This window comes from Palaemon carinicauda, chromosome 14, assembly GCF_036898095.1.
Source record: "Palaemon carinicauda isolate YSFRI2023 chromosome 14, ASM3689809v2, whole genome shotgun sequence".
Taxonomy (NCBI): domain Eukaryota; kingdom Metazoa; phylum Arthropoda; class Malacostraca; order Decapoda; family Palaemonidae; genus Palaemon; species Palaemon carinicauda.
The window spans coordinates 9536896-9562446 of NC_090738.1; the positions used below are offsets into that span (position 1 = coordinate 9536896).

The 25551-nt window shown below is 45.4% G+C and overlaps 1 protein-coding gene across 1 annotated transcript in view; it reads right to left on the reverse strand.

The window, feature by feature from the left end:
* The window catches only part of LOC137653415 (nuclear exosome regulator NRDE2-like), a 162823-nt gene that overhangs the window by 130144 nt on the left and 7128 nt on the right, over positions 1-25551 (reverse strand). The window contains exon 2 of the mRNA XM_068386781.1: positions 8082-8181. Coding sequence (XP_068242882.1) covers positions 8082-8181 — 100 coding nt within the window. The remainder of the gene's footprint in view (positions 1-8081; positions 8182-25551) is intronic.

Here is a 25551-nt window from a genome sequence, read left to right on the forward strand (position 1 = left end):
TATATATATATATATATATATATATATATATATATATATATATATATATAAATTTCTACCTCATACTTGGGATCGAACACTAGCCCCTTCTAATGAAAGGCCAGGTCGAAACCAACCATGTCACGAGAGCCCATAAAGAAATTGGAACCTGACCGCTAGCAGCTGTCCGAGGATTTACCTGGCGAGACATCAGTCTCTTACCAGCGAGTTTTACCCAATTTCCCGGGCCACCACGTGACAAAATTGGTAGTAATTCATTCAAATTACCCCTAATGAGTCAATATGGATAAATATCAACACAACATCGTGTTCAAATAGAAATAAATTTCTACCTCATACTTGGGATCGAACGCTAGCCCCTTCTAATGAAAGGCCAGGTTGACTCATTAGGGGTAATTTGAATGAATTACTACCAATTGTGTCACGTGGTGGCCCGGGAAATTGGGTAAAACTCGCTGGTAAGAGACTGATGTCTCGCCAGGTAAATCCTCGGACAGCTGCTAGCGGTCAGGTTCCAATTTCTTTATGGGCTCTCGTGACATGGTTGGTTTCGACCTGGCCTTTCATTAGAAGGGGCTAGCGTTCGATCCCAAGTATGAGGTAGAAATTTATTTCTATTTGAACACGATGTTGTGTTGATATTTATCCATATTGACTCATTAGGGGTAATTTGAATGAATTACTACCAATTGTGTCACGTGGTGGCCCGGGAAATTGGGTAAAACTCGCTGGTAAGAGACTGATGTCTCGCCAGGTAAATCCTCGGACAGCTGCTAGCGGTCAGGTTCAAATTTCTTTATGGGCTCTCGTGACATGGTTGGTTTCGACCTGGCCTTTCATTAGAAGGGGCAAGCGTTCGATCCCAAGTATGAGGTAGAAATTTATTTCTATTTGAACACGATGTTGTGTTGATATTTATCCATATTGACTCATTAGGGGTAATTTGAATGAATTACTACCAATTGTGTCACGTGGTGGCCCGGGAAATTGGGTAAAACTCGCTGGTAAGAGACTGATGTCTCGCCAGGTAAATCCTCGGACAGCTGCTAGCGGTCAGGTTCCAATTTCTTTATGGGCTCTCGTGACATGGTTGGTTTCGACCTGGCCTTTCATTAGAAGGGGCTAGCGTTCGATCCCAAGTATGAGGTAGAAATTTATTTCTATTTGAACACGATGTTGTGTTGATATATATATATATATATATATATATATATATATATATATATATTATATATATATATATATATATATATATATATATATATATATATATATATATATATATATATATATATATATATATATATATATATATATATATATATATAGGGATAGGAAATACTCATCTTGGAATAATATTTCTATTGAAGGTACTCTATGGCATAGTTCAGCTAGGATGGAGGATATGATAATATTCACGTTAGATTTTTCTATCAAAATGTTATTTTCATTAGTAAAATAAATTTTTGAATATACTTACCCGGTGATCATATAAGCTGTCAGCTCTGCTGCCCGACAGAAAAACCTAAGGACAAAATACGCCAGCGATCGCTATGCAGGTAGGGGGTGTACATCAACAGCGCCATCTGTCGAGCAGGTACTCAAGTACTCCAAGTAAACACAGAACCAATTTTCTCCTCGGTCCACTGGGTCTCTATTGGGGAGGAAGGGAGGGTCCTTTAATATATGATCACCGGGTAAGTATATTCAAAAATTTATTTTATTAATAAAAATAACATTTTTCAATATTAAACTTAGCCGGTGATCATATAAGCTGATTCACACCCAGGGGGATGGGTAGAGACCAGCATTATATGTTTACATTTAAGAGCTAAGTATTTTGTATTTCATTTTAGCAGTTATTCAAAATAACAAACATAAAATAAATAAGTACCTGGTAAGGAAGTCGACTTGAAAAATTACTCTGCCTTTTTAAGTACGTCTTCCTTACTGAGCCTCGCGATCCTCATAGGATGCTGAGCGACTCCTAGGAGCTGAAGTATGAAGGGTTGCAACCCATACTAAAGGACCTCATCAAAACCTCTAATCTAGGCGCTTCTCAAGAAAAGAATTTGACCACCCGCCAAATCAACCAGGATGCGAAAGGCTTCTTAGCCTTCCGGACAACCCAAAAACAACAATAAAAACATTTCAAGAGAAAGATTAAAAAGGTTATGGGATTAGGGGAATGTAGTGGTTGAGCCCTCACCAACTACTGCACTCGCTGCTACGAATGGTCCCAGGGTGTAGCAGTTCTCGTAAAGAGACTGGACATCTTTAAGATAAAATGACGCGAACACTGACTTGCTTCTCCAATAGGTTGCGTCCATTATACTCTGTAGAGATCTGTTTTGTTTGAAGGCTACTGAAGTTGCGACAGCTCTAACTTCATGTGTCCTTACCTTCAGCAAAGCATGGTCTTCCTCATTCAGATGGGAATGAGCTTCTCGAATCAAAAGTCTGATATAATAGGAAACTGCATTCTTCGACATAGGTAAAGGTTTCTTAATAGCGCACCATAAAGCTTCTGACTGCCCTCGTAAAGATTTAGTTCGTCTCAAATAGTACTTAAGAGCTCTAACAGGGCATAAGACTCTTTCTCGTTCATTTCCGACCAAATTAGAAAGGCTTGGAATGTCGAACGATTTAGGCCAAGGACGAGAAGGAAGTTCGTTTTTGGCTAGAAAACCAAGCTGTAAGGAACATGTAGCCGTTTCAGATGAAAATCCGATGTTCCTGCTGAAGGCGTGTATCTCACTGACTCTTTTAGCTGTTGCTAAGCAGACGAGGAAAAGAGTCTTCAAAGTGAGATCTTTAAAGGAGGCTGATTGTAGTGGCTCGAACCTTTCTGACATAAGGAATCTTAGTACCACGTCTAAATTCCAACCTGGTGTGGCCAAACGACGCTCCTTCGAGGTCTCAAAAGACTTAAGGAGGTCCTGTAGATCTTTGTTGTTGGAAAGATCTAAGCCTCTGTGACGGAAGACTGCTGCCAACATGCTTCTGTAACCCTTGATCGTGGGAGCTGAAAGAGATCTTTCCTTCCTTAGGTATAAAAGGAAGTCAGCTATCTGAGTTACAGAGGTACTGGTTGAGGATACTGATACCGACTTGCACCAGCTTCGGAAGACTTCCCACTTCGACTGGTAGACTTAAAGAGTGGATGTCCTCCTTGCTCTAGCAATCGCTCTGGCTGCCTCCTTCGAAAAGCCTCTAGCTCTCGAGAGTCTTTCGATAGTCTGAAGGCAGTCAGACGAAGAGCGTGGAGGCTTGGGTGTACCTTCTTTACGTGTGGCTGACGCAGAAGGTCCACTCTTAGAGGAAGTGTTCTGGGAACGTCCACTAGCCATTGCAGTACCTCGGTGAACCATTCTCTCGCGGGCCAGAGGGGAGCAACCAACGTCAACCGTGTCCCTTCGTGAGAGGCGAACTTCTGCAGTACTATGTTGACAATCTTGAACGGGGGGAATGCATAAAGGTCTAGATGGGACCAATCCATAAGGAAGGCATCTATATGAACTGCTGCTGGGTCCGGGATCGGCGAGCAATAAATTGGGAGCCTCTTGGTCATCGAGGTTGCAAATAGATCTATGGTAGGTTGGCCCCACAAGGCCCATAGTCTCTTGCATACATTCATGTGAAGGGTCCATTCTGTTGGGATGATTTGGCCCTTCCGACTGAGGCGGTCTGCCATGACATTCATGTTGCCTTGAATGAACCTCGTTACTAGAGATAGGTTTAGATCTCTTGACCAAGTGAGGAGGTCCCTTGCGATCTCGTATAACGTCATCGAATGAGTCCCTCCTTGCTTGGAGATGTACGCCAAGGCTGTGGTGTTGTCGGAGTTCACCTCCACCACCTTGCCTAGAAGGAGAGACTTGAAGCTTCTCAAGGCCAGATGAACTGCCAATAGCTCCTTGCAGTTGATATGTAACGTTCTCTGATCCGCGTTCCAGGTGCCCGAGCATTCCCGACCGTCTAATGTCGCACCCCAGCCCGTGTCCGATGCGTCCGAGAAGAGAACGTGGTTGGGGGTCTGAACAGCCAGTGGCAGACCCTCTCTGAGGTGAATGTTCTCCTTCCACCAAGTCAGTGAAGACTTCATCTTCTCGGAAATAGGGATCGAGACCGCTTCTAGCGTCTTGTCCTTTCTCCAGTGAACAGCTATGTGAAATTGAAGGGGTCGGAGGTGCAGTCTCCCTAACGCAATGAACTGGTCCAGTGATGAAAGCGTCCCTATCAGACTCATCCACTGTCTGACTGAACATCGGTCCTTCTTTAGCATGTTCTGGATGCATTCTTGGGCTTGACTGATTCTGGGGGCCGACGGAAAAGCCCGAAAAGCTTGACTCTGAATCTCCATTCCTAGGTACACTATAGTTTGGGATGGGACGAGTTGGGACTTTTCCATATTGACCAGGAGACCCAATTCCTTGGTCAGATCCAGAGTCCACTTTAGATTCTCCAGACAGCGACGACTTGACGAAGCTCTTAGAAGCCAGTCGTCCAAATAGAGGGAGGCTCTGATGTCTGCTAAATGCAGGAATTTGGCAATATTCCTCATCAGTTTCGTAAAAACAAGAGGTGCCATGCTTAGGCCAAAGCACAGGGCTTGAAATTGGTATACAACCTTCCCGTAAACGAACCTTAGAAAAGGTTGGGAATCTGGGTGGATGGAGACGTGAAAGTAAGCGTCCTTGAGGTCTAAAGAGACCATCCAGTCTTCCTTCCTGACCGATGCTAGAACCGACTTTGTCGTCTCCATGGCGAACGTCTGCTTTGTGACAAAGACATTCAGAGCACTGACGTCTAGCACCGGTCTCCACCCTCCTGTCTTCTTCACGACTAAGAAGAGACGGTTGTAGAAGCCCGGGGATTGATGGTCCCGGACTTTGACTACCGCTCCCTTTTGAAGTAAGAGAGACACCTCTTGCTGCAAAGCTAGTCTCTTGTCCTCCTCTCTGTACCTGGGAGAGAGGTCGATGGGAGTTGTTGCTAGAGGGGGCTTGCGCAAGAATGGAATCTTGTACCCCTCTCTGAGTAACTTCACAGATTGTGCGTCTGCGCCCCTGTTCTCCCAGGCCTGCCAGTAGTTCTTGAGCCTGGCTCCCACTGCTGTCTGAAGAAGGTGGCAGTCAGGCTCTGCCTCTAAAGGACTTGGAACCTTTCTTCTTGCTCCCACGTTGACCTTCGGCACGAGCACCTCCTCTGCTGGAGGCTCTGCCACGAAAGGGCGGAATGAACCTTGACGCTGGAGTATCCATCCTGGGCCTAGACACGGATGGCAAAGGGGTGGCTTTGCGTGCGGATGACGCAACCAGGTCATGTGTGTCTTTCTGAATCTCCTTGATCAACTCCTCAGGGAAGAGGCACTTGGAGAGAGGAGCACACATAAGCTCCGACCTTTGACATGGGGTTACTCCAGCTGACAAGAAGTAGCAAAGGTGTTCCCGTTTCTTGAGGACCCCGGAAACGAAAGAAGCCGCAAGCTCACTAAAACCGTCCCTTATGGCTTTGTCCATGCAGGACATTATGAGCATGGAAGTTTCCTTGTCAGAAGGGGAGGTCTTCCTGCTCAACGCTCCCAAACACCAGTCCAAAAAGTTAAAAACTTCGAACGCTCTGAATACTCCTTTCATCAGATGGTCTAAATCCGAAGGAGTCCAACAAATCTTGGAGCGTCTCATGGCCAGCCTGCGGGGAGAGTCTACAAGACTTGAGAAGTCGCCCTGGGCAGAGGCAGGAACTCCCAAGCCGAGAACTTCTCCCGTGGCATACCAGACGCTAGATCTGGAAGCAAGCTTGGCAGGGGGAAACATGAAAGCTGTCTTCCCAAGTTGCTTTTTGGACTGCAACCAATCTCCCAGCACTCTTAAAGCTCTCTTGGACGAGCGGGCGAGGACGAGCTTCGTAAAGGCAGGTGCGGCAGACTGCGTGCCTAAAGCGAACTCAGAGGGAGGAGAGCGTGGTGCTGCAGACACAAACTGATCAGGATATAAATCCTTGAACAGTGCAAGCACTTTCCTAAAGTCCAAGGAGGGAGGCGTGGTCTTGGGTTCGTCGATGTCCGTGTGCGGGTCGTCAAGATGTGCAGCGTCGTCATCATCAGAGAGTCCATCGTCTGAATGTTGAGGAGGAAGCGGCAAAAGAGTAGGAATCAGCTGGTCGGCTGAGTCCGGCAGCACGGGTGCATGCGTGACTGCACTGGACGCAACGTCATGTAACTGTTGTTCAGTCTGTGAGCTGGCAACAACCAAAGCTGTGTGGGGACGCAAAGCTTCTACTCCTGACTGTTTAGTCTGCTGCGGGTGAGTAGCGGTAACCACAGTGGGTTGCGGAGGTTGACGCACAGCGTCACAACAAAGCAACTTAACTCCACCCTCCTGTTGTTGTGGTAGCTCGCGAACGTCAACGGAGGGTTCCGTGCGTCGGTGAACGTCAACGTGCGGCTGGCAGGGTACACTGCGCATGGGTGGTGGAACTCTCACAGCTGTAGTGCGGGAGGAGGTAGCCTCAGCGTCTGCTGGACGCACAACCGTGGTTGGTTGTAGGCTAACGGATGCAGCGTCAACCTTCTCCGCACGATACTCCTGCATAAAAGATGCTAACTGTGTCTGCATAGACTGTAGCAAAGACCACTTAGGGTCTACAGCAGCAGGTGCGGCAACAGATGGTGTTACTGCCTGTTGCAGTACCACTTTGCCTCTCTTAGGAGGTGTGCAGTCATCTGAAGACTGCAGCGAGTCCGAACTGACCCAGTGGCTACACCTGGGCCGTTGGACTTGCTCGGAAGGGACCTTGCGTTTGAGAGGCCGTGAGACCTTGGTCCATCGTTTCTGGCGTGAAACTTCTTCCGCAGACGAGGAATGAACGGGCTCTCTCGTCTTCTTGTGGGTGGGGCGATCTTGGAAAGATACGTCCGAAACCACGGAGGGAACGTCTGTCCGCTGATTAAAGCCTGTCGAACCCTTTGGTCGTACGACATTGCTTCTCCCCTGGGCTTGGGAGCTTGCAAGAGGTCCCGGACTGGGAGGACGACAGGCACGAACAGACGCACCCTCATGCGCAACACTAACACTTTTCACAGCACTACCACTCACTTCACTTCCCACTGCACTTTTACCCTTCAACTCCCTGACGTCTGCCATGAGTTGATTGCGGTCACTCGCCAATGACTCGGCTCTCTCACCCAGAGCCTGGATGGCACGCATCATATCTGCCATCGAAGGTTGAGTGCTAGAAGGGGGATCAGGAGCAACCACTACAGGGGAAGGAATAGGTTGTGGGGCATGGGGAGAGGAAAAATCAACTGAGCGAGATGAACTCCTCCTGACTCTATCTCTCTCTAGCCTACGTGAATATTTAAGGAATTCGAGAAAATCGAATTCCGAAAGCCCAACGCATTCCTCACATCGATCTTCCCATTGACAGGATTTACCCCGACAATTGGAACAAATGGTGTGAGGATCGATAAAGGCCTTCGGAAGACGCCTTGAACAGTCCCTAGCACTACACTTTCTGTATTTGGGGACTTGAGAAGGGTCAGACATCTTGAATTAGTCAAAGGGGGAATTCAAAATCTATCCAAGTCGTCAACAAATAATCCAAAATTCAATCAAAGAATGCAAGGAAGTATTGAAGATAACCTCTGCAAAGCGAAAGCTAATAACTAGAAATGAGTACTTCACCAAAACTGTGAAAATCAATCCAGTAAGCAACAGCGTATTTAGTAGGTCTTGCCGGTGGCACGACAGAGAGAAAATTGGTTCTGTGTTTACTTGGAGTACTTGAGTACCTGCTCGACAGATGGCGCTGTTGATGTACACCCCCTACCTGTATAGCGATCGCTGGCGTATTTTGTCCTTAGGTTTTTCTGTCGGGCAGCAGAGCTGACAGCTTATATGATCACCGGCTAAGTTTAATATTGAAAATTTTGCATTAATAAATGTTACAGTTTTTTACTAAATTGTAGACAATCCTGTAAAGTAAATAAAACTTTTCTTTGAATTATCATTAGAGTAAAAAAAATAAAGGTACATGTTAGTTGGAATTAAATTAATAATAAATAAAAAAAACTTTACCTTGCAGATGGAGTAGGTGGAGGAATCTTGCCAACTTCTGGGGGGCAACTTTTATTTTGTACCCATGACAGTGAATTAGAAGTTTTGGTGGGAGACTTGTCTGAAATTTTTATCATATTTTAGTATAAACAGTAATGTAATATGTTATTTTTATTAATAAAATAAATTTTTGAATATACTTACCCGATAATCATGTAGCTGTCAACTCCGTTGCCCGACAGAATTCTATGGAGGGATACGCCAGCTATCACAATACTAGAAGGGGGTGTATTTACCAGCGCCACCTGTGGCCAGGTACTCAAGTACTTCTTGTTGACACCTCCTCAATTATTCCTCGGTCCACTGGTTCTCTATGGGGAGGAAGGGAGGGTCGATTAAATCATGATTATCGGGTAAGTATATTCAAAAATTTATTTTATTAATAAAAATAACATTTTTCAATATTAAACTTACCCGATAATCATGTAGCTGATTCACACCCAGGGGGGTGGGTGAAAACCAGTGTACAAGATTAAAGGATAGCTAAGTATCCCATATTTCATATAATCAGTTATCCACAATAACAATGAAATAATAAGTACCTGGTAAGGAAGTCGACTTGAACCGTTACTCTGCCTTTAATAAGATCGTCTTCCTTACTGAGCGCAGCGTTCCTCTTGGGAGGCTGAATCAACTCAAAGGTGCTAAAGTATACAGGGCTGCAACCCATACTAAAGAACCTCATCACAACCTTTAACCTTGGCGCTTCTCAAGAAAGAATTGACCACCCGCCAAATCAACAAGGATGTGGAAGGCTTCTTAGCCGACCGTACAACCCATAAAAAGTATTCAAGAGAAAGGTTAAAAAGTTATGGGATTATGGGAATGTAGTGGCTGAGCCCTCGCCTACTACTGCATTCGTTGCTACGAATAGACCCAGGGTGTAGCAGTACTCGTAAAGAGACTGGACATCTTTGAGATAGAATGATGCGAACACTGACTTGTTTCTCCAATAGGTTGCATCCATAACACTCTGCAGAGAACGGTTCTGTTTGAAGGCCACTGAAGTAGCCACAGCTCTCACTTCATGTGTCCTTACCTTCAGCAAAGCAAGGTCTTCTTCCTTCAGATGAGAATTTGCTTCTCTAATCAGAAGCCTGATGTAGTAAGAAACTGAGTTCTTAGACATTGGTAGAGAAGGCTTCTTGATAGCACACCATAAGGCTTCTGATTGTCCTCGTAATGGTTTTGACCTTTAGATAGTACTTAAGAGCTCTAACTGGGCAAAGTACTCTCTCCAGTTCGTTCCCCACCATGTTGGACAGGCTTGGGATCTCGAACGACTTAGGCCAAGGACGGGAAGGAAGCTCGTTTTTAGCCAAAAAACCGAGCTGTAAGGAACATGTAGCCGTTTCAGATGTGAAACCTATGTTCCTGCTGAAGGCGTGGATCTCACTTACTCTTTTACCTGTTGCTAAGCACACGAGGAAAAGAGTTTTTAAATGTGAGGTCCTTAAAAGAGGCTGATTGGAGCGGTTCAAATCCTGATGACATTAGGAACCTTAGGACCACGTCTAGATTCCAGCCTGGAGTGGACAACCGACGTTCCTTTGAGGTCTCAAAAGACCTAAGGAGGTCCTGTAGATCTTTGTTGGAGGAAAGATCCAAGCCTCTGTGGCGGAAAACCGCTGCCAACAAACTTCTGTAACCCTTGATCGTAGGAGCTGATAGGGAGCTTACGTTCCTTAGATGTAACAGGAAGTCAGCAATCTGGGTTACATTGGTACTGGTTGAGGAAAACTGCATTGGCCTTGCACCAGCTTCGGAAGACTTCCCATAAAGACTGATAGACTCTGAGAGTGGATGTCGTCCTTGCTCTGGCAATCGCTCTGGCTGCCTCCTTCGAAAAGCCTCTAGCTCTTGAGAGTCTTTCGATAGTCTGAAGGCAGTCAGACGAAGAGCGTGGAGGTTGGGTGTACCTTCTTTACGTGAGGTTGACGCAGAAGGTCCACTCTAGGAGGAAGAGTCCTGGGAACGTCGACCAGCCATTGCAGTACCTCAGTGAACCATTCTCTCGCGGGCCAGAGGGGAGCAACCAACGTCAGCCGTGTCCCTTTGTGAGAGGCGAACTTCTGAAGTACCCTGTTGACAATCTTGAACGGCGGGAATGCATACAGGTTGAGATGGTACCAATCCAGCAGAAAGGCATCCACGCGAACTGCTGCTGGGTCTGGAATCGGAGAACAATACAAGAGGAGCCTCTTGGTCATCGAGGTAGCGAATAGATCTATGGTTGGCTGACCCCACAGGGCCCAAAGTCTGCTGCAAACATTCTTGTGAAGGGTCCACTCTGTGGGGAAGACCTGACCCTTCCGGCTGAGGCGATCTGCCATGACATTCATATCGCCCTGAATGAGCCTCGTTACCAGCGTGAGCTTTCGATCTTTTGACCAAATGAGGAGGTCCCTTGCGATCTCGAACAACTTCCTCGAATGAGTCCCTCCCTGCTTGGAGATGTAAGCCAAGGCTGTGGTGTAGTCGGAGTTCACCTCCACCACCTTGTTAAGCTGGAGGGACTTGAAGTTTATCAAGGCCAAATGAACTGCCAACAACTCCTTGCAATAGATGTGAAGTGTCCTTTGCTCCTGATTCCATGTTCCCGAGCATTCCTGTCCGTCCAGTGTCGCACCCCAGCCCGTGTCCGATGCGTCCGAGAAGAGACGGTGGTCGGAGGACTGAACAGCCAATGGTAGACCTTCCTTGAGAAGAATGCTGTTCTTCCACCACGTAGAGTAGACCTCATCTCTTCGGAAACAGGAACTGAGCCCGTCTCTAGCGTCATGTCCTTTATCCAGTGAGCAGCTAGATGATACTGAAGGGGGCGGAGGTGGAGTCTCCCTAACTCGATGAACAGGGCCAGCGATGAAAGTGTCCCTGTGGACTCATCCACTGCCTGACTAAGCATCGGTTCCTTCTCAGCATGCTCTGGATGCATTCTAGGGCTTGGAAGATCCTTGGGGCCGACGGACAAGTCCGAAAAGCTCGACTCTGAAGATCCATACCCAAGGAGACAATGGTCTGGGATGGAACGAGCTGAGACTCCTCAAAATTGACCAGGAGGCCCAGTTCCTTGGTCAGATCCATAGTCCATTTGAAAGTCTCCAGACAGCGACGACTTGAGGGAGCTCTTAAAAGCCAGTCGTCTGACGGAGCCGGACACAAGATCATGATACTGCTGCCCAGTCTGTAAACTGTCAATCATGGGCAAGCGAGGAAGTACAGTGACAACCCGAATCTGTCTAGACTACTCAAGTACTTCTTGTCTGGGTCGTACAGACAACTCCTTAACGGGTTGCTGAGGTTGCCCACTGCGTCACAACAAGTCCCTTCTGTTGGTTGTTGAACGTCTTCCCCGTGACACATTGACTCCGTAAACAAAAAATCCTCTAACAAGGACTAAGCTTGGACTGCATGTCATGCAACACAGCTCAAGGTCTATGGGAGCAGGTGTGGTAACAGACGGGATTAGCGGCTGAAGTGTAACCATTACCTTCCCTGTAAGCATGTTATGCTTAAATAAAAGTCCATAAGAGGTTATGCAGCTAAAGGCTCCCTCCAAATGACAGAGTCCTCAAGGGAATATCAGAAGGAGGGAGAAAAGAACTTTCTCATCTACAGGGACCTTATCCTAGAAAAGCTAAGTTCTCTGAGTGAGGGTTCACTGGTGCAAAGCAGCAGACTAGAAGGCAACGTTATGAAACTGCTTGACAGTCTAGTGAGTTGGCAACAACCCAAGATGTGTTGAGAAGCATGCGGTAAGGTATGCAGAGCATGATGTATGCAGAGTATGCTGTATGCAGAGCATGCTGTATGTAGAGCATGTTGTATGCAGAGCATGCTGAATGCAGAGCATGCTGAATGCAGAGCATGTTGTATGCAGAGCATGCTGAATGCAGAGCATGCTGAATGCTGAGCATGTAGTAAGTAGAGCCTGCTGAAAGGAAAGCAGAGCGTGTGCATGGCGTTTAACATTTCTCAGAAATTCCATGACCAGTGCTAGAGTGCTTTATGCATGCTTGCATGGGGTTTAAACCATGGTATGCTGAACAGCAGAGTCAGAACGAGCTGGAACAACAACAGAGGTTTCCTCAACTTGAGGGAAAACCTGAGGTTCAGACTGCATAGGCTGAACAACAGACGGAGCAGAAGGCAGGTGCAAGGATGAAGGAGGTTGACTCCTAGCAAGAGTTGCACCCAAGGATTGCACCAGCTGAGCGGAGGACGGAGGCGGAGTAGTCCGTTCCTGTTCCTGAGAGATGAGTGGAGCATGAGAAGGTTGAGGCTGCGCAGAACAAGGTAAAGTTCTAGCAAGCTGAGGCTCCTGAGGCGCAAGTGCATGGTGTAGATGAGCTTGCCTAGATGAGGGTTGAACTCGGTGCAGCGCTGGTTGAGCAGACAGACTCACGGAGGGGAGAGGTTGTTGTACCCCAACCGAGAGTTGCACCACTGGTGGAGCAGCAAGGGGAGGAGGAGGAAGAGTGTAACTCTCCTGATCCCAAAGCAAGGGTTGCCTTAAAGAAGGCTGAGGCTGAACAACACTGTGAACAGCAAACTCCGAAAGTGGTTCAACATCGTACGCCTGGCAGATGGTGCTGCGACCAGGCGGAGCAGGTGCAGGCTGGGCGAGCACAGGCGGAGCAGGTGCAGGCTGGGCGAGCACAGGTGCAGCGAGAACAGGTGGAGGGAGTGCAGGAGGTGCAACACTCTCAGCCCGACACTCACGCATCAAGTCCGAAAGCTGTGCTTGCATGGACTGTAGTAGAGTCCACAACATCATACGCCTGGCAGATGGTACTGTGATCAGGCGGAGCGAGTGAAGGAGGAGGGAGTGTAGGCGGAGGCGTAGGAGCAACACTCTCAGCCCGACACTCACTCATCAAGTCCGAAAGCTGTGCTTGCATGGACTGTAGTAGAGTCCACAACATCGTACGCCTGGCAGATGGTACTGTGATCAGGCGGAGCGAGTGTAGGAGGAGGGAGTGTAGGCGGAGGCGGAGGAGCAACACTCTCAGCCCGACACTCACTCATCAAGTCCGAAAGCTGTGCTTGCATGGACTGTAATAGAGTTCACAACATCGTACGCCTGGCAGATGGTGCTGCGACCAGGCGGAGCAGGTGCAGGCTGGGCGAGCACAGGCGGAGCAGGTGCAGGCTGGGCGAGCACAGGTGCAGCGAGAACAGGTGGAGGGAGTGCAGGCGGTGCAACACTCTCAGCCCGACACTCACGCATCAAGACCGAAAGTTGTGACTGAATGGACTGCAGTAGAGTTAACTTGGGGTCGGCAGACACTAAGTTCTGCTGAGGTAAAGCCTTAACAGCAGAGATCTGTTGTGGCAGAACCTTACTCCTCTTAGTCGGAGTGTAATCAACTGATGACTGAGGAGAGTCAGAGCTAACCCAATGACTGCATTCGGGTTGTGAACTTTAACTTCGTACGTCTGGCATAGGTCTGGACTTAACGTTTAAGAAGTCTTGAGACCTGAGACCAGCGTTACTCTGCCTTTATTTTCTCCCCTAATCTCTTCTGCAGACGAGCAAAATAAGGGCTCAATCGTCTGCGGGTGGGAGTGACGGTCTCGGTAAGACACGCCCACAACCACCGAGAATACTTCTGTGCGCCGATCAAGGCCTGCTGAACCCTTATGCCCTTCGACATTGCTTCTCCCCTGGGCTTGGGAGCTTGCAAGAGGTCCCAAAAAACTGAAAAGTTCCTTTATTAGGATCAAAACCATTAAGTTAAGAAAGAATGAACAAAACGCTAGACACGGTTACTCTTACTGCAACGTGAAACCGTGAACATTCTTTCTCTATCGTAACGATAGAGTGCAAGTTGAACGTTCTGAACGTCAACAACTGCAGAGACAAAACAAAACGTTAGTTCAGCTTTGAAAACAGTACGAGACTGTCAAAGAAAATCTTTCAAACTCTGTGGCGGAAATAGCATAATATGTTAACAGGTAAAACCGAAATGACGGGCTCAAAGTTTATTAACTTCGGTAAAAGACCGCCTACTATTAGGAAGGTCGAATATAAACAAATATAAAAATTAATTTTAATGAGTTTATAATAAAAGGAAGTTAATCGAAGAGGCCTATAAGAGGCGGAGAGATATAAAATAAATCTATAACTTTTGTTAAGCAAAATTAAGAAAGAGAGTCTATACTCTCTTAGACACCAACACTTCCGTCTAAGGGAAGGGTCGGCCATTGAAAGGTGAACGAGAGTTCATACTCTCTTCGTCACCATAATTAATCAAATTAATTCCAAAAGCTAACTAAGCTAATATAGAAGTTTTCCAGTAAAGCGACAGCCGAAATCAAAGAGAAATACTTCACCAAAGTCGTGAAAATACTCCAAGAACATAAGCGTATCCCAGAACGTCTTGCCGGAAGCACGACAGAGGAATAATTGAGGAGGTGTCAACAAGAAGTACTTGAGTACCTGGCCACAGGTGGCGCTGGTAAATACACCCCCTTCTAGTATTGTGATAGCTGGCGTATCCCTCCATAGAATTCTGTCGGGCAACGGAGTTGACAGCTACATGATTATCGGGTAAGTTTAATATTGAAAAAGGAACTTTTCAACTGCATAAATTACTGCATGCATATCTTAAAAAAATATTCAAGTACATATAATTCTAATTTTATATATTAAGAACATATATCAGTCAGTTGGTAGTGAAGTTTTGGGAAATGGAATTACAAGGAGAAAACCATGGATATCAAATGATACTTGGGATACTATAAAAAGGAGACAAAGACAGAAATTGATCGTTAAAAGTTTTTGAGGAAGTAATGAAAATTACAATGTAGAGCATGCTAAGTATTCCAGTATTGATAGTGAAGTTAAAAGAATAGCAAGGAATGACTGGAGAGAATATTTAGACAGGAAATCAGATGAGACTTACAAAGATAACAAATTCAGAGGTAATTTGTATTTTCAAGAAGGATACAAACCTTAGCTATTCAATAGGGGTATTGCTTTTGGCAAAGCTGAAAGGACAAGCCATTAAAATTTAGCTAGTTAGATGGGGGGGCTATAGAAGGTAGCTTGCTACCCCTCCCACTCACATACCTGTGATTTATATCACTTTGCTTGGAGGTAGGGCTTCAAGGGGGGGCAGGGTTGGCGGGCAAGTATGCTTAAATAGTTAAGGTTTGTATCGAGAAAAATACAAATTACTTTTGAATTTGTCATTTGTTCCGTAACTGAAATACAAACCAACGCAATTTAATAGGGGTGACTCACCCATTAGGAGGGTGGGTGTCCCTGCCAATCTGGCTTTTTGGCCTTACCCGGGGTACTCCCTATTGCGCAGAGATTAGAGCGACAATAAGACGACTCTTAACACCTCGCTAAACCTGCTAAGCATGGTCTGCGGCCTACACAAGCTGCGTGGTAAGAAACTAGTAATGTGACTGTCAAGGTAAAGGTTATTCTGAGACTTACAGGGAATAACTGAGGAGACCGAGACATTTGCAATACCACCTCGCCAGAGTATGTGGCCGCAACAGTATTGGGACAATACTAGGATACACAAGGGAGCAATGGTTTCCCTGCAGAGGTTTGAGATCAGCTTGTGCAGAGGACCCATGATGCTGATTTTCCCTAGAGAGGGGAGGATGAAGAAAGGGAAAGAGCCAGACTTTCCCTTTCATTCACTCAGACTAAAACCTGGGTAACCAATCCCTCAACCTTCTGCTACTTGTCCATTAAGGAGCTTGAGGTACTAAACCAGCTGTTGTACATCCATCACAGGACCAATAGAAAACGTATCAAGGTTCCTGTGTATCACGCCTTACAGGTAGTGGGCAGTGAACGTAGTTTCCCGTTATTCACCCACCCACTTTCAATATCTGCGTCACAGAATAGTTTTTCTTACAGGCCAGAGACGTAGCTATGCCCCTAACATCGTGGGCTCAAGGATGACATGCTGGAGGATGATTTAGAGCAAGGTTAGTGACCCTGCGAATCCATGCGGAGATTGTGTTTCCCGTGATCCTCCTCTTGTTTCTGCCCGTACAGAAGATCAGTGAGGGCGCTCTGGGCCAAGCTGCTGCTAATCTCTTGAGGTAGCGCCTCAAACATCTTACTGGGCATACTAACAGATGATTGAGTCGACAGTTACAGAGCAGAGACTCGTTATCTGTAGGAAGTCAAATCTAGAATCCAAAACATGGATTCTGAGTGCTGTACGTGTATAGGCAACAAGCTCAGGGACAAAGCTGAAGCTTACCTCTACCCATCCTCTTGAATGGGCAAGGACAAACAAAAGATCATGAAGTTCGCTAACTTGTTTGGCTGAGGCCAAGGCGAGTAGCAACACTGTCTTCCAGGTTAGAAGGTAAACTGTTGCCTGTCGTAATGGTTCGTTTGGGAATCCTTCTAGGGACTTAAGAACTCGTATCACGTGCCATGGGGGAGATCTCACTTCTGACTGAGGACAAGTAAGTTCACAACTACGTATGTGGAAGGAAGTTCTAAAGATGAAGAAATGGCCATCCCTTTCAGTTTAAAGGCGAGACTCAAGGTTGAGCGATAGCCTTTAACCGTTTAAACCGAAAGATGCATTTCCTCCCTAAATACATGAGAAATTTCACAATTGCTGAAATAGTGATATTGAATGGATTGAGACCCCTTTCGCGGCACCAACCACCGAAAACATTCCACTTCGCCTAGTAGAATGAAGCTGATGACTTTCACAGCTATTCAGGCATCCTCCTCACAACTTGTTGCTAAAAAAAATCTCTCAGAGAGTAGATGCTGGATAGTCTCCAGGCATGAAGGCATAGTGAAGCTACCTGTACTGCCTTGTGGAAAAGTTGACATGTGGTTGTCTGAGTAGCTTGTGTCGTGTAGAAAGTTCTATCAGGGGTTCCGTCATGAGCAGCGGAAGGTCCGGGAACCACTCCGCGTGATACCATGGCAGAGTTATGAAGGTCCTTAGAAGATTGACCGAGGTTCTGGTCTTGTTGAGTACTCTTCTCAACAGACAGAATGGTGGGAATGTGTACACATCGATGTTGTCCCACCATAGTTGGAATGCATCTTGCTAGAGAGCCTTGGGATCTGGGACAGGGGAGCAGTCCAACGGGAGCCTGAAGTTCAGGGCCTTTGCGAACGGGTCCACAGTCGAGGCACCCCACAAAGTCAGGACTTTGTTGGTTACTAGATGATCAACAGACCATTCTGTACCCAATATCTTCGATGCTCTGCTTAGATTATTAGTGAGCACATTATTCTTGCCAGGAATGAAGTGAGCTGATAGTGAGACTGAGAGGACTTCTGCCCATCTCATCTCAGTACTGTATCTCTATTGCTATATGGGATAGGGGCTGCAAAAAATTACCTCCTTGCTCCTTGATGTAAACTACTACTGTGGTGTTGTCGCTCATCACCACCGAGTGAGCCGCCAGGAACTGGTGGAACTATTGAAGGGCCAGAAAAACAGCGTTCATCTCCAGTAGATAAATGTGAAGGTACTATTTGGACTCTGCCTACAAGTCTGAGGCCGTGTGGTGCCACATGTGGGACTCCCACCCTTATTTTGATGCGTCTGAGAACAGTATCAAATCAGGAGGAGGGACGAGAAGATCGACACCCTTCAGCAGATTCTTGTCTCCTAGCCAATAAGGGGAAAAGGCGACCAAGTCGCAAGTCTGATTACCTGTCCTGCCATCACCAACAGACCCAAAGAAGTCACCAAAAACCAGTGAAACATTACTCAATGGAAGCAGAGGGCGGAATGGTAGCCAAGTACTCGACACTAAGCACTCTGGCAATAGGGTCGTTCCTCATAAAACAACTAGCATAGCAACCAATCGATCACTAGAGCTCTTGGCACCTGCCCTTCACAAACACCAAGAAACTCAGTCCAAAAAAACAAGTCACCCAGAAGGAGGCAAAATATCCTCTTAGACAATGGACTTAAGACAAAAGGCAAGAAACAAAGCACTATAGGGTAAGGCAACAAGTGAACTCCATGAAGCCCATGAAGAAAGCTTGGGACATCAAGGAGGAAACCTGGGAAAGAGAAGCAAAAATGCCTCCATCTTCACAAAAAATTCCAGAAGATAGGGGAAACCCGGTCCTGTACCCACATAGCTACTGCACATGGCAGAAGAGTGCCCAAAGCTCAAAAACTCTCAAGGAAGTCTGGAAGCAAGATCTCGTCAAAAGAGCCCTAAAATTAGGAGCCTCTAAAGAAGGCCAAGACTTTCCTTCGAGACTTTCTTCAAGCGATCATGAACGGAGACCACATCTTGCAATGGAGCCCAAAAAGAGACAAGCAAATCAGTGCCACCTAATCCCACAAGGAGACTGACATTAGAGGAGAGAAGCACAAAGAGAAACACTACAAAAAGCAACTTGGCTCAAAGAGTCTGAACCAGACCTCTGAGGACATGAGAAGCTGAAAACATGATATTTTCATAATAAAAAAAAAAAAATTTGAACATACTTACCCGCTGGTTATATAATAATAGCTTTATTCTTCTGTCCGGCAGAAATTCAAAACTCACAGCAATTGCATAGATATGCCAGGTATACACTAGCGCCACCACGGAGCTAGGTTGAACTATTCCTTCTAGCACCAGATTTTCCCTGCCCATAGGTCTTTAGAGGGGAGGAGGGTGGGATTTTAAGTTATATAACCAGCGGGTAAGTATGTTCAAAAATTTATTTTATTATGAAAATATAATTTTTAAACATTTAAACTTACCTGCTGGTTACATAACAATAGCTTGGTGGCAGGTCAGAGACAGCAACATTAATGGAATTTCACTTAAGATTTAAAAACAAAACTAGCTTAAGGGTTCGTACCCATTAAGGAAGCTGACTTCAATGATTCTCTGCATTATTAAGTCTGCTGTCCTTTGAGAACCAGCGATCCACCCAGGGGCTGAAGAACTCTAGGAGCTGTCAAATAGTGAATAACCTATATGCTCACAGGACCTCAACTAATACCCTTGTTCCGGGCACTCTCAAGGAACAAATGACCACCTGACTAAGTCAAAGATTGCGAAAGATTGTCTAACAATTTCCTCCAATCATAAAATTATATACAAGTTCCAAGAGGGGAAAAGGGTACTAGGGATTAAGGGAGTGTAGTGGTATATCCTTCACCTACTACTGCATTTGCTGCTACGAATGGACCCAAAGAGTAGCAGTCCTCATAAAGAGTCTGGACACGTTTTAAATAATGTGATGCGAATACAGATTTACTTCTCCAAAGTGTTGTATCCATTATACTTTGCAGAGAACGATTTTGTATAAAAGCTACAGAAGTTGCCACAGCTCTAAATTCATGAGTCTTGACTTTAAGGAGCTTAAGGTCTGCCTCACCACAGTGTGTGTGAGCTTCTTTAATCAAGTCTTATGAAATATGATTAGGCGTTTTTAGACATAGGTAAAGCAAGCTTTTTGACTGCATACCAAAGAGCTTCCGAATTGCCTCTTAAACCTTTAGTCCTGTCTAGATAGAACCTCGGTGCTCTATTAGGACAAAGAACCTTCTCCAGTTCCTCACCCACCAAATCAGAGAGGTTAGCAATTTCGAAAGATTTTGGACATGGGTGAGAAGGACGTTTGTTCTTGGCTAGAAATTCAAGCTGCAGGGAGCATATAGCTTTGCCGTTTCTAAAGCCAATGTTCTTGCTAAAAGAATGAACTTAACTGACCATTTTAGCTGTTGCTAAGCTTACTAAAAAAAAAAAAAGTCTTTAAAGTCAGATCTTTAAAAGAAGCAGAGTTCAAAGGTTCGAATCTGTCACTCATAAGAAATTTTAAAACCACGTCTAAATTCCAGGCTGGTGAATCCTGTTGACGATTCTTAGAGGTTTCAAAGGATCTGAGAAGATCCTGAAGGCCCTTGTTATTCGAGAGGTCTAAATGTCTATGCCTGAAGACCGTTGTTAGCATACTCCTGTACCTCTTGATGGTTGAGGAGGAGAAATTGTGCCTTCTTCTAAGCTCTAAAAGGAAATTGGCAATTTGAGCTATAGAGGTACTGGATGAAGAAACTGAGTTAGCTTTACATCATGCTCTAAAACCTTCCCACTTGGATTGGTAAACCATGATGGTAGAAATCCTTCTTGCTCTAGCAATAGCCTTGGCTGCCTCCTTCGAAAATCCTCTAGATCTTGCGAGTTTTCCGATAGTCTGAAGGCAGTCAGATGTAGAGCTTGGAGGTTTAGATGGTTTCTTGCCAAGTGGGGTTGTCTGAGAAGATCTATTCTCAATGACAGGCTTCTTGGAATGTCCACTATCCATTCCAGAACCTCTGTGAACCAACCTCTTGACGGCCAGAAGAGCGCTACTAAAGTCAACTTGGTTCTCTCGTGAGAGACGAACTCTTGTAACATCTTGGAAAGCACTTTGAATGGTAGGAATGTGTACAAGACCATGTCACGAGCTGCTTGACGCTCGGGGTCGCATTGTGCTTGATGAATCATGTAGCGTCTCGATAGACGCCTGAAGTCACGTCTTACAGGACGTCCTGTTCCGCTGGAATCTCGACGTCCTGTTAAGCAGACGTACGACGTCACGTCTGTTTGATTGACTCCTTGCTAGGGAGTTGTAAAGACGTTGGTCATCAAGAACATCTCGACTAGTAGGGTCACTACGCTTAGTGTCCAGGCGTGAAGTTACCTGACACTCAAGATCCAGGTCTGCTACTCTCTTGTTATATGCAGGTCGACAAACTAGCATGAGCGAAGAGAGCTTCTGTTGCAAATCTAGTAGTGTAATAAAAATAGGGTCAAACTGTTGTGATACAGGATATGTCATGTCTACCACAAGCTCTCTTTCTACACCGTTTAAAAGAAACACGCAGAGCGTCCAGAAGACGATAACCAGTTTGAAGGTGGAGAAGGAGCATGAACTGAAGCCATGCTAGGATCAGACAATTGTCCTGCAACTGAAAGAGTTGGAAGTTATTTGCCAGTTGCTGACATCCTAAAAGGATGTTTGATAGGAGTTTTTCTTTGGTAGAAAGAAAAAAAAAATGCTCAGAACTGTTCGAAAGACTACAACCAGAAGCTTGCTGTGTCAAGAAAAGACGCTGATTGACCGTGTCCATCTTCCTCTTTAGAAGTCTGGAAGTTGATTCCAGCCTCGTCTGGGTGCTGTCATCCAAAGACGACGAAAAAACTTTCACCTCACCTTTCCTATGATGAAGGTGAGAGACCTGTAAGGTGTCAAAAGGTATACTTGAGTAGGCGACTGCTCGGGAGCTAAAGCCTCTCGTTTCCTTTATCGTGGGATATTTTTTCTCTCCGGGAAAAGGGAGCTGGAAGAGGTTTCAAATCTACCTTCCTTGGAAGAGGTCTAAGGATAGGAAACAACGATATGACCTCACTGACGCACTCTCTATTTAAGGGGTGGTGCTTAGCCCGAACAAAGAACTCAAAACTGGACAACTTCCTCCTATACACGAACCTTCGGGTAGCTTGAAGTTCGGATGGATGGGGAAGTAGAAGTAAGCATCCTGGAGATCTAAATAGATCATCCAGTGGACCTTCTTTACTGCTGCAAGCATAGTCTTCCGAGTCTCCATAGAGAACTTTGTCCTCTAGACGTAGCTTGAACAGTATGTGGCTGACGTTGGACGTCACGGTTTGTTTGACGTTCAACGTCACAAGCTTGTTGCTCGACGTTACGTTCAGCTTGGCGTCCAACGTCACGTTCAGCTTGACGCCCAACGTCACGTTCAGCTTGACGCCCAACGTCACGTTCAGCTTGACGCCCAACGTCACGTTCAGCTTGACGCCCAACGTCACGTTCAGCTTGACACCCAATGCCGCGCTTAGCTGTCTAGAGATCGTCGCCGCACTTGGAGGGTAAACGCTCGATGACATGCTTGGCCGTTTGATGTCTGGTATCAAGAGAAGCAGACACTCAATGGGATATACAGTGAACCCTCGTTTATCGCGGTAGATAGGTTCCAGACGCGGGTGCGATAGGTGAAAATCCGCGAAGTAGTGACATCATATTTACCTATTTATTTAACATGTATATTCGGACTTTTAAAACATTCCCTTGTACGTAGTACTGTTAACAAACCACCCTTTAATGTACAGAACACTTAATGCATGTACTACAGCACCCTAAACTAAAACAGGCACAAATATTAAAGGCGATTTTATATCATGCGTTTCCTAAACACCTAAAAAGCACAATAAAAAATGGCAACCAATGTTTTGTTTACGTTCATCTCTGATCATAATGAAGAAACAAACTCATTTAGTGTACAGTACACATATATGTATAAGTTAGTTTTTGCATCGATTATATTGATTATACAGTACTGTATGTTGATTTTTTTATTACCAATGTTTTAGTTTACGTATTTTTCTTAGGACTTCCAAATGAAATGTTTTTCTTTATGACGCCGCCTGAAACGACGGCGTGTACGCTCAGTAAACAACCACGCTCAGAACAAACAAGGCATTTAACGCGCATGATGATAGTGATAAATAATGATACAGTACATAGTATTTACAGTAAAAGCATTTACAAAATATGTTACCATACAAATATAAATCATACAGTATTGTACGTAGCAAAGCAGGAAAACAATTTACGGGAGAGAGAGAGAGAGAGAGAGAGAGAGAGAGAGAGAGAGAGAGAGAGAGAGAGAGAGAGAGAGAGAGAGAGAGAGAGAGAGAGAGAGAGAGAGATTGTTTTACGTACGTAAATGTAAATTTTAAACAAAAAAAATATGATAGGTTACAACATGTAGACTTTTAAAACCTTCCCTTTAACTTAATGCATACAGTACGTACAGTACTAAACTATAAAACAGGCACAAATACAGTTTTAGAATGTACAGTAAGAATATTAAAGTAAAAAATAAAGATTGTTACTGTACTCACCACGAAAGAAGTTGAAGAAAAACTTGAATGGTGATGGCGATGAATTTGCTGCACAGTAGAAATGATGATGATGAAGCTGATGATGTGTTCTACTGTGCAGCCAATGATAGTATTTTACGTCTCTTCAGACGGAGGTGTCTTTTCCTGGGACACCTCTTCAACTTCTTCCTGGGAAACTTCTTCAATTTCTTCCGAAGGCGTACTAGCAGGAGGAACTGGCTCTTTTTTGCGAGGCTGGAAGAACATTGTGATCGGAAGTTGTTGCCGCTGCTTCTTTTTTCGATCCAAGAGCATTTTGTAGGGAGTCATGTCTTCATCGATCTTGTTGCAGAATTACATCGAGCGAACCATATCCTCGTCCCACTCTTGCAACATTTCTTTCAACTCCTTCGCATGGTTGCAGGCCGTGGCAAGCCGTTCTAATGTTAAGCCCGTTTCTTCGACATTTTCTTGGGTCTCTTCCTGGGTATCACTCTCTTCTTCACTTGCCGATTTCGTCAGGTCTTCGAGGTCTGCGTCAGTTAGGGGCTGGGAATGGCAGTCCAACAACTCGTCGACGTCTTCAGTCGTCATGTCGCCAAACCCGTCACCTCCAATTATCGCAGCCAACTGCACAGATTTCCGTATTGCAGAGTGTTGGATTTCCGACGGAGTAAATCCCTTGTCGTCGTAAACAATATCGGGCCACAACTTCTTCCAGCTCGCATTCACGGTTGCAGGTTTCATCTCTTGAAGTGCCTTCTGAATATTCTGCAGGCACGTGGCTATGGTGTACTGCCGCCAGTACGCCTTCAAGTTAAAATCTTCATCCTCGTCATCTTGGGCAGCATCTACACACGCAACGAGGTCCGCCAAGGTGTTCTTCGTGTAGAGGGCCTTGAACGCCCTGATAAGCCCCTGGTCCATCGGTTGAATTAATGACGTGGTGTTAGGTGGCAGGAACTCAACCTGAATGCCCTCATGCGACAGGTCAGTTGTGTGTCCACCAGCGTTATCCATAAGGAGAAGGATCTTGAATGGCAAGCCCTTCTCTAAGAGATATTTGCTGACTTGCGGGATAAAACACTGATGGAACCAGTTGGAGGTCAGCATCTTCGTAATCCATGCTTTTTGATTATGCATCCAGTACACGGGAAGGAGATTCTTATTTTTATTTTTCAAAGCGCGAGGATTTTTCGACTTATAAATAAGCCCCGGCTTTAACAAAAATCCAGCAGCATTGCCACACATCACGAGGGTAACGCGATCCTTGAATGCTTTAAAGCCAGAGGCTTTGGCTTCCTCTTTGAACAGGAAAGTTCGCGACGGCATTCTCTTCCAAAACAAGCCGGTCTCATCCATATTAAAGACTTGTTCCGGCTTGTATCCACCTTCGGCGATAATATTCTTGAACGTCTGGTTCACGTAAGTTTCAGCAGCGGCAGTGTCAGCGGAAGCAGACTCCCCATGCAGGGAAACGCTTTTCAGGGCGAAGCGTTTCTGAAACTTCGCGAACCATCCTTTGCTTGCGGAAAAACGTTTCTGAGGCTGGGAATCAGTGGATGTCCCTGGTTGAGGATCATCTGCATCATCATCATCTTCAGCATGGTTGCCGTCGTCGTCTTTAGGTTCCTTTGCAGCAAAATTCTCATATAAGCTCAAAGCCTTTGTTTGGATGGTGTTCGTATCCAACGCTATGTTCTTCTTCCGGCAGTCGGCAATCCACACAGCTAAAGCACCTTCCATGCGTACGATCGTTTTATTACGCGTTGTAACGACTCGCTTCGCTGATCTGCTAAAGGTGATTGCAGCCGTCTTTCTAATGTTCGCCTCGTCCTTCTTGATATAGCGAACAGTAGATTCGTTGATGCCAAAATGGCGGCCGGCGGCCGCGTAACTTCTACCATCTTTTAACATGTCGAGAAGCGTAACCTTCTCAGCTATCGTCATCATCCTTCGGTGGCGTTTAGGCTCACTACCAGCCTTAAGAGAAGCAGAACGCTTGGGAGCCATTACAGTAGGATTTACAGTAACAAAAAGTTCAACTTAAAAAAGTCGCACACAGCACAGATTCACACACTTAAGAACGTCTACTCAGCGATACGCGGTAACAGAGAGTGGACGATCCAGCCCCGCGAGAACTTTGATGCTGCGTGTAGGAGATGCGGGCAAAACACCAATCACAGGCTAGATAACAAAACTTGAGTTCTGATTCGTCATCTATCTGCGCTTGAACCAATCACAACCCGTCTTACAGTACTATGATGCGTTGGTTACCTACTCATAGAAGATGCCCCGCGCATACCGAACGTACGTAGATTAAGTAAATACCGTAATAATAATAAATAATGATAATAATACTGTACAGTAATAATAATAATAATAATGATAATAATAATAACAATAATTTATTAACAACAACAACAATAATAATAATAATAACAATAATAATAATACAGCTTTACGTACGCTATTTTACGCCTCTCTCTCTCTCTCTCTCTCTCTCTCTCTCTCTCTCTCTCTCTCTCTCTCTCTCTCTCTCTCGTACGCTTATTCGAAATGTGATTTTTGCAACAAA